General features: G+C 57.4%; 1 protein-coding gene across 2 annotated transcripts in view; it reads left to right on the plus strand.

The window, feature by feature from the left end:
- The window catches only part of TRPC4AP (transient receptor potential cation channel subfamily C member 4 associated protein), a 65,532-nt gene extending 56,659 nt beyond the window's left edge, over positions 1–8,873 (plus strand). Inside the window, exons 12-19 of one of the 2 annotated variants that reach the window (XM_032420080.1) lie at positions 1,134–1,235; positions 2,537–2,620; positions 3,677–3,767; positions 5,008–5,148; positions 5,891–5,999; positions 6,564–6,676; positions 7,608–7,814; positions 7,952–8,872. In XM_032420080.1, coding sequence (XP_032275971.1) covers positions 1,134–1,235; positions 2,537–2,620; positions 3,677–3,767; positions 5,008–5,148; positions 5,891–5,999; positions 6,564–6,676; positions 7,608–7,814; positions 7,952–8,089 — 985 coding nt within the window. In that variant the 3' untranslated portion in view covers positions 8,090–8,872. Of the gene's footprint in view, positions 1–1,133; positions 1,236–2,536; positions 2,621–3,676; positions 3,768–5,007; positions 5,149–5,890; positions 6,000–6,563; positions 6,677–7,607; positions 7,815–7,951 lie in introns of both variants that reach the window. The other variant, XM_032420078.1, reaches the window with a different exon arrangement.
- The last annotated feature ends 11 nt before the right edge of the window (positions 8,874–8,884 follow it).

The raw sequence follows: 8,884 nt of genomic DNA on the forward strand, positions 1-8,884 counted from the left end.
AGGGAGAGGGAGAAGCAGGCTCCCCGCTGAGCAGGGAGCCCGATGCGGGGCTCGATCCCAGGACCCTGGGATCATGACCTGAGCCGAAGGCAGACGCTTAACGACTGAGCCATCCAGGCGCCCCGGGTCCCTAACTTTCATCAGACTCTCAAATCTGAGCGCTTGTAGGCGCTTCGCTCTGGGGAGACAGTGATGAGTGAAAACAGCCATGACCCCCACTCTCCTGGAAGGGAGAAGGACATAAATCAGAGAATTACACCATTGAATGTACAGTGACAGATGGAGATAGTATTCCGGTGGAGGGAGCATGGTTCTGTGAGAGAACATTTGACAGGGGTCGTGACCTGGCCAGAGGGTGGTCAGGAGCTCTTCTCTGCAGAAGTAACTTGTCAGCTGAGACCCAAAGGGTTGGCAGTGATAAACTGGGTGAAAAGGAAGAGTGAGAGGCTGACTGTTCCAGAAGAATCCGCCGCAGGAGGGAGCGCCGTGTGTTCAGGGAGGCCAGTGTGGCGGGTGATGTGAATGAAGGGGCCTTGGCTCAGACTGAGGCTGCAAAGGTGGTTGGTGGGCCAGCCACAGGGCCTTGTGGGTCATGTTGATGGGCTTGGATTTTATATATTCGAAAGCTTGTGAAATTGTGGGGGTGTTTTTGACAGGGGAATGATGTGATCAGAGTCCCGTTTTCTAGACCTCTCTGGGTGCTCTCTGTGTTGAATCAGTTCCCGGGAGAGACCATTTAGGAAGCTGACTTGGGTGTTGCCAGGCTGAGAGGTGAAGGGCGCAGGAGGGGCTGTCACAGCCGACTCGGGCCCCCTGGTGGGAATGCTGGAATAGGGCCAGGTTTGAGAAGCAAAATGGAGAGTTTGATTTGGACATCACTGAGTTGGAAGTGCCTTTGAGAAGTCAAATAGAAATGTGCAGTGGCAAACAGAAGGCCTGGAGATGTTGAGGGAAGGGGCCTTGTTAGTGAATGTGGCAGGTGGACAGGTGGGCTTGACCTGAGCCCTCTGCCGCCTCGGGCAGGTGGTGTCGGGGGAGGGCACTTGGGAGATTCTCCGATTCTCACCACAGGAAATGGGAAGGCCCACTAGCCCCGTGCCTGTCCTCTACCCCCTTCACCCCATTTGTTTCAGGAACAAGTACCTGCTGCTCAATAACCAGGAGCTGAACGAACTCAGTGCCATCTCTCTCAAAGCCAACATCCCTGAGGTGGAAGCTGTCCTCAACACTGACAGGTGGGTGGCGTCAGCTCGGGCCCACAGCCGACCCTGGCTGCGTGCGTGCCCGCACGTGTGCTGCCGGTCCTTCCTCACTGACGGGGAGCTCCGGTGTCCTGAGGGCGCCTGGGCGTCAGGCACTGTCCTCACATCACCTGCGTTACCTCTCTGGGGCCCCCCAGCAGCCCTAGCAGGGAAATGCTGTCATCCCCTCCACAGAGCGGGGAGCAGGGACTCGGAGAGGTCACTTGCCAAAGGTCACATATGCTCTGCCCGCTCCTGTGTCACTCAGCTCTGCTGACATGCTTCTTTCTTGCCTTTTGCCAACTCCCATTAGCTGGGTTATGCTTGTGTCACCTGCGCAGTAGGGAGGTCACAGGCTCCTGGGGGTCCGGGCAGGGAGGACTGTATCCAGCACCAGGAGTCATAATTCTCAGCCTCTCTCTTTTTTTTTTTTTTTTAAAGATTATTTATTTATTTGACAGAGACAGCGAGAGAGGGCACACAAGCAGGGGGAGAGGGAGAGGGAGAAGCAGGCTTCCCGCGGAGCAGGGAGCCCGATGCGGGGCTCGATCCCAGGACCCTGGGATCATGACCTGAGCCGAAGGCAGATGCTTAACGACTGAGCCACCCAGGCGCCCCCCCCTTTTTTTTTTTAAAGCAGGAGAAATCTGTTCAAATGAAACCATGCATAGTTCATAATGTCTGTAGGGGATAAAAGTAGAGTTGTTCTATTTGAAGAGGTAACTTAAGGGCCTAGAACCCCTGCTTGCTTAACCCTCTGTCCCCTGTGATGCAGCCCGAGTCATTTCCTCATCTAATGTCTTTGCTTCCTAGACCAGGAAGCTGAGGCCCGGAGGCATGGGGACTTGGCCAAAGCCAGCTGGAGCTGAACGTGGGGCCCAGGGTACTCCCTGTCTCACCCTGCTGGCACAAACTTTGCCCCATCTGGTATACTCTGTCGTGGCATTTCAGACTCACTTTGGTGTAAACAGCCCTCCCTCCAGCAGTTCTGAGCACAGACTGTGGGTTTTTCTGGCCTCTGATCACTTGCTAGTGGGTCTGGAAAGGGAAAGCTGGCCTGAGAGGTGGTGTGAATTCACTTGGCTCTTCAGTTCTAAATCTGCAGGAGTCCTTGGGGTGCTCTGGGCCCAGGCAGAGCAGGGCAACCTCCTCCGGCTTGGAAATATCCCCAGGTGTTTTCACCCACCTAAAGTAGCAGAGAGACCCGGCCCCAGGACAACAGTAGGTCCTTTGGCCAAGTGGGACTGGGCTCTGTCAGCCTCAGGTCTGCCACCAATGTCCCTGTTTTCTTCCAGGAGTTTGGTGTGTGATGGGAAGAGGGGCTTATTAACTCGTCTGCTGCAGGTCATGAAGAAGGAGCCAGCCGAGTCCTCTTTCAGGTAGGTCTGGGGACAGGCACCTGCCACTCCTGAAGGGCCCAGAAACCTAGTGTTTCCCAGGTGGTTAGAAATACCTCATTTAGTTACCAGCTCCCACCCTGGACTTCTGACTACTGTGGGGGAGTGGGGGTCCGACTCAGCAGGTATGTGTGAGCTTCTGTTGCCTACCAGCCCCATATTTCAAGAACTGACCAAGCTTTCACCAAGCGCCTACCCTGTGCTGGCATTGGACAGGTGGTAGGGAAATAGGAGCTATGGCTCCTGCCCACAGGAGTTCCTTGGGTTGTGGGAAACAAGCATGAAAAGACACCTGTTCGAATGCAGTGTGAGAAGGAGCCGAGCCAGGACCTGCCCCGGGAGCTGAGGGAGCAAAGGAAAGCCCCTTCCCCAGCTGGGGGCTGGTGGGGTGGGCGGGGACAGGGAGGGCTTCTCAGAGCTCCTCCTGCTGGCTGGAGATGGGTCGTGAAGGCTGTAGACAGAAGAGCGGCTAAGGGGAGGCATTCTGTCAGGGCTGCGGTGTGATGCGTCAGTAGGCTCCGCGCCCTCATATGCCCCCCGTCAACTCAGCCTGACCTGTCCAGACTTCGCCTCATTGATCCCAGCTCTGCTCCCTGGGGCCACGTCTTCTCTAGGACAGCCCATCAGAAGTGAGCTCAGTGGCCCAACTGCACATGTCTGTCTGGTTCCCTCTTGCATTCCCGGCCTCACTTTCCATTGTCCCCCTGTTCTTCTGAAAGGTCAAAGCCTGGAGTGCATTTTCATATGTGACCTACCATAACCAGCCCTTTGATCCTAGAGTCCCCTACTCTGAGACACAGCTTCTTCCAGACAGAACCAAATAGAGGGCTATTCCCCCACTGAACTGTCCGCTCCGTAAGGACTTACCCTTGCTGTGTCCCCAGTGCCTAGTATGAGGTCTGACGCCTAGCAGATGTGCAGTAAATGTTGAATAAATCAAAAGGCAGCAAACATCTCCCAGCGCCTTGGTGAATGGAATATGGGACAGAAGAGGGCAGCCTTAGCCACCTGGGCCAGGGGTCAACATTTGGGTCGCAGGTTTTGGCAAGCCCGGGCTGTGGAGAGTTTCCTCCGAGGGACCACCTCCTATGCAGACCAGATGTTCCTGCTGAAGCGAGGCCTTCTGGAGGTAATGGCCTGGAGGAGCCAGGGTGTTGGGTGTCCCGTTCTCCCCACAGTCCCATGCATTTGCTCTCCTTCCTGAGCCCTAGACAGCTGGTCAGGAGCAGACCACATCTCTTTATTTTAAAACGCCAGTGCAGATTGCCCTAGGACCTCCCCTGAGTTTCCAACTGTGGGTTCCTGTAGTTGCTTAATGGATGCTTGAGGGAGCTGGGGGTGCCCATGGAAGAGTGGAAGAGTCTGAAGTTACCCAGTAAGGCCTTTTGACCCTGAGGATATTTTGCTGTTGACCAAAAGTTAATTTCCCTTTATTGTAAAATAGCCTTCAGAAAAAGCAAAATTTACAAAAGGCGGGGAGCAAACTGGCCAAAGATAGAATTGGTTTGTTTTTTTTTTTTTTTAAAGATTTTATTTATTTATCTGAGAGAGAGAATGGGAGACAGCATGAGGGGGGAAGGGTCAGAGGGAGAAGCAGACCCCCCGCTGAGCAGGGAGCCCGATGTGGGACTCGATCCCGGGACTCCAGGATCATGACCTGAGCCGAAGACAGTTGCTTAACCAACTGAGCCACCCAGGCGCCCTAGAATTGGTTTTAAAAAAAATAAAAAAGGGATACAAACAAGAAACTGACCCATGAACTGTAAAATCCCTAAGAAATTGATCCAAATTAGCATAACTTCAGGAAAATGAAAATGAAAAATGGAAACAGTTGAACTATCATAGAAAACTTTATTAAGTTAAACTGGTTTTATGTTCCTGATAAAAATTCATTGATTTTAGTATAAACTTTTTTATTCATAAATATGAAGACAAACCATGGGGTCAAAATGTGTCCCGTGCCCTTAAACCCTGTGCTTCATTTACTTGAATGGCCTCAGTACTCAGGCAGGGGCCCATATTACTTCTGGAAACAGCTCCCCTCGCCTGCAAGCTGGGGAGCCCTAGACAAGCAGGAGAGCTCATAGCTGCCTACCCCAACCCGCTGGTGAGGTGCATTAGGCCCAGCCCCGCCCTTGGAGCTCCCAGCATCCCCAGATGAGAATCTAGACAGGGGAACAGGTTCCATCAGCTGATGTGGATGCTTACTCGAAGCAGGTGTCACGTGGTCGGGGTTCTGTGCCCGGCCGGTGGGAGGCAGGCAGCGGGCAGCTTGGCTGAGCATAGCCTGGGGGCGGCAGCCACATCTGCCGGTTGGCCCCAGGGCTCAGCCACCTTCCTGCCTTTATCCTGTCCTCTCCCACCCCCAGCACATCCTGTACTGCATTGTGGACAGCGAGTGCAAGTCGAGGGATGTGCTCCAGAGTTACTTTGACCTTCTGGGGGAGTTAATGAAGTTCAACGTTGATGCATTCAAGAGATTCAACAAATACATCAACACTGATGCAAAGGTAAGACTAACCTGGGCTCTGTGGGGTTTGCCGCGTTGTTCAGAAGTTATCTTGGAGGGGCGCCTGGGTGGCTCAGTCGGTTAAGCGTCTGCCTTCGGCTCAGGTCATGAGATCGAGCCCCGCGTTGGGCTCCCTGCTCAGTGGGGAGCCTGCTTCTCCCTGTGCCCCTCACCCCCGCCCTGGTTGTGCTTGCTCACGCTCTCTTGAATGAATAAAATCTTTAAAAAAGATGATGAAGTTATCTTAGAGCCCTGGCCCTCGCTAGTCTTCGGGTGCTGGTTTTAAATTGGAGAATACTGGGGAGTCAGTGGGCAGTCACCTGGGCTCTGGGCCAGGGCTGCGCTAGACCCTGGCTGTGCGGGGGTGATGGGCGCAGCTGCTCTGGGCCCGTGACACAGTGGGAGCAGGTGGGCTGTGACATGGCCCTGATGTGGGGCGGTGGGTGCCAGGCCGAGCCCCAGAAGGGCAGGACTGGGCCTGGTGTGTTAGGCTCAGGGGCTGTTTGACAGAAACACAGCTCAGGCTAGTTGAAGTGAAAATGAGAAGAATCCAGCACCCATTGGTGCAAAAACCACTGGGCTTAGTGCCCGATGTGGCTTGAGCTCCTGCTGAGGGGCAGCTCACCCAGCTCGTCCGGGCCTGGGTAAATGGGTGCCCCTCTCAGCGAGCGGGCCTGCCGTGGGCCACGACCGTGTGCCGCGGGAGCCTGCCACCGCCCGTCTGAGCTCGGGCCCCACTCCAGTTCCAGGTGTTCCTGAAGCAGATCAACAGCTCGCTGGTGGACTCCAACATGCTGGTGCGCTGCGTCACTCTGTCGCTGGACCGATTCGAAAACCAGGTGGACATGAAAGGTAAGAAAAGGCCGTAACGGCCGGGCGAACCGGCCCGGTGCGGCCGCGCTGGTGTCCGACGCCCAGCATCTCGCAAGGAGACAGACACGGCTGGACGCAGCTGCCCCAAGTGCCCACGTGGCTGGGGTCAAGGTTGTGGCTCTCCGGGAGATTTTCTTGGCTGCTTTGACTTTCCTGTCATCTGTGCTTCCTTTCATATGACCCACATTTTAATAAAAGTGAAGACACTTGCTTGTTGCAAGCAAAATGCAAAAGCCAAGCCGCCCCCGCCCCCGCTGGAATTGTCTGCGGCGAGAGGGGCGCAGGTGGTGAGCCGAGGGGAGGGGGGGCCGTGGAGAGAGGTGGCCCCTGCACCCACTGAGGGAAGAGGGGGCTTCCTGGGAGGCAGCACCGCTGGAGACGCATGTGTTCCCGCCGCAGCTGCTGCGCCCGTGGCCCCCGTGGCCGCTTCTATGGTCAGGCTCCCAGCTCCGGAGTCGGGTCCCCAGGGTGGGCCTGGCTGGAGGCCTGAGCCCCAGACCGGCTTCCGAGCCTGCTCTCACACCTCCGCTCTGCTGTCCCCAGTGGCCGAGGTCCTGTCCGAGTGCCGCCTGCTGGCCTACATATCCCAGGTGCCCACGCAGATGTCCTTCCTCTTCCGCCTCATCAACATCATCCACGTGCAGACACTGACCCAGGTGAGATGCCCTGCGGACCCGCGCTACGGACGGGAGCTGGGGGATGGGAACCAGCTTCCGTCATCCTGGAGCCCGATGGTTGATCTGTCCCACCTTCCCCTGCAAGTGTATCTTGATCCATTTCTTGGTTCCTAGGCAACCCTGCCGGCTATTCTGAGGACTTTTTCCAGTGAGGGATCAGTGCCCCATTTTATAGACGGGGCCTGAGGGGGTAGCAAGCCTCCGAGGTCACGGATGGGTCGGGATTGGCACTGAGCTCTTGACTCCCGGTCCAGTGCTCTTGGCGCCCCTCCTGCTGTGCAGGCTTTGGGCTTGGACTTGGACTTGATGTTGCCTCCCACCCCCTCCCTAACTAACTGCGGTTGTCCCTTCCCTGAGCTTCCCTTTCTAGAAGTGGGGGTGATGCTGTACCCCTCAGAGGTTCTCTGTTCCTTCAGCTAACACACGCTTACCGAGGCAGGGCGCTGGGCTGGGGCTGCACAGTGAACCAGACAGGCCGGGACCGTTCCTCTCGTGCGGGCCCAGCCTAGTGCCGAGTGGGAGGTAGAAAATGAGGCAGCCGCACCTAATGCAGGCAGCCCCCCTACCCGGGGATCGAAGCTCCGGGAACCAGAGCTCCCCGGAAGAAGCGATGCCCAAGCTGGCCCTGGAGGAGGAGCGGATTCTAACTGGACCAACTGGGGTCCCACCAGGGTGGGGATGGTGGTGGGTGGAGGAGGGACAGGAAGGTGCTCAGCGCGGTCCGCTGGCGGCTCTGGCGGCCTTCCTTCCCCCGCCCTCTCAGGTCCGTGCAGAGGCCGCTGGGTGCGCGGCCCGGGGACTCCGCCGGGGGCCCTGCAGGGTCTGGGCGTGGGACACCCTCCTCCCTGCCCCGTGGCAGCCCCTAGGGCTCCCTGCCCGCCCCTGACCTGCGTGGCCTGGCGCCCCGCAGGAGAACGTCAGCTGCCTCAACACCAGCCTGGTGATCCTGATGCTGGCCCGGCGGAAAGAGCGGCTGCCGCTGTACCTGCGGCTGCTGCAGCGGATGGAGCACAGCAAGAAGTACCCCGGCTTCCTGCTCAACAACTTCCACAACCTGCTGCGCTTCTGGCAGCAGCATTACCTGCACAAGGACAAGGACAGCACCTGCCTGGAGAACGTGAGCGCCCCCCCAGCCCCGGTGGGTGGGCCGTGCGGTGGGCAGCTCTTTGTCCCCTTACCAAGGCCCTCCCCACGGGGTGCCGGGTTTGACTTGGGTCCTCCAGGCGCCCCCCCAGCCCCTCTCTCTTTGCCCAGAGTTCCTGCATCAGCTTCTCATACTGGAAGGAGACTGTGTCCATCCTGTTGAACCCAGACCGCCAGTCGCCCTCTGCCCTTGTCAGCTACATTGAGGAGCCCTACATGGACATAGACAGGGACTTCACCGAGGAGTGACCTTGGGCCAGGCCTCGGGAGGCTGCTGGGCCAGGGCCAGTGTGGGTGAGCGTGGGTACGTGTGCCACACGCCGTGCCCTGTCCGCAGCCCCCCTCCCCGCCTCCTGCCTCCCCACTACTCTGCCTGCCCCAGGTCTTCAGGTACAGGCTTGGTGGGAGGGAGCATCTAGAAGCCCTTGGCCCTTGGGTCTGAGGGCCCCAGGTCACGGGGGGAACCTCAGTTCCCTCAAGATCCCCATGATAAGGACAGGGACACTGTGCCCACCCTTCAGAACCCTGGGGCCCTGGCCCACCCAGAGGTAAAGGAACTTTTAAAAATAGCTCTCTGTGAGCTCTTGAGCCGTCTCTTGGCTGTAAGTCCTGGGGTGGGGAGGGAGATACGGGCACCCTCCAATCTGTGAGCCAAGCTTGCTCTGGCCTTTGGACCCAGGCAAAGGCTTCTGAGCCCCCCCGGGCAGGGGTGGAAGCTACCAGAGGACGCTGCCTTCCCTCCACACCTGCCCATCTGTCCCTCCCTCCCCCGTTTTCCTTTAGCTCCTCTGGTTCTGTTTGCTCACTGGCCGCTGTGTTCATCCCAGGGGGTTCCCCTAGAAGTGGGGGCCTTTTTCTTCCATCCCTTGGGGCACAGGGTGGCTGTGCCCTGCCCCGGGGCAGTGTCTCCTGCCTGAGCCCACAGACACGGGAGCCTGGCTAGGAGCACACCCTCGGCCCCTCCTTGTGTTGCCAATTTATTAACAACAAATAAACCGATTAAATGGAGACTATTAAAGAACTTTATTTTAAATGACTGATGTG

This window comes from Phoca vitulina, unplaced genomic scaffold, assembly GCF_004348235.1.
Source record: "Phoca vitulina isolate PV1807 unplaced genomic scaffold, GSC_HSeal_1.0 scaffold22, whole genome shotgun sequence".
Classification (NCBI taxonomy): domain Eukaryota; kingdom Metazoa; phylum Chordata; class Mammalia; order Carnivora; family Phocidae; genus Phoca; species Phoca vitulina.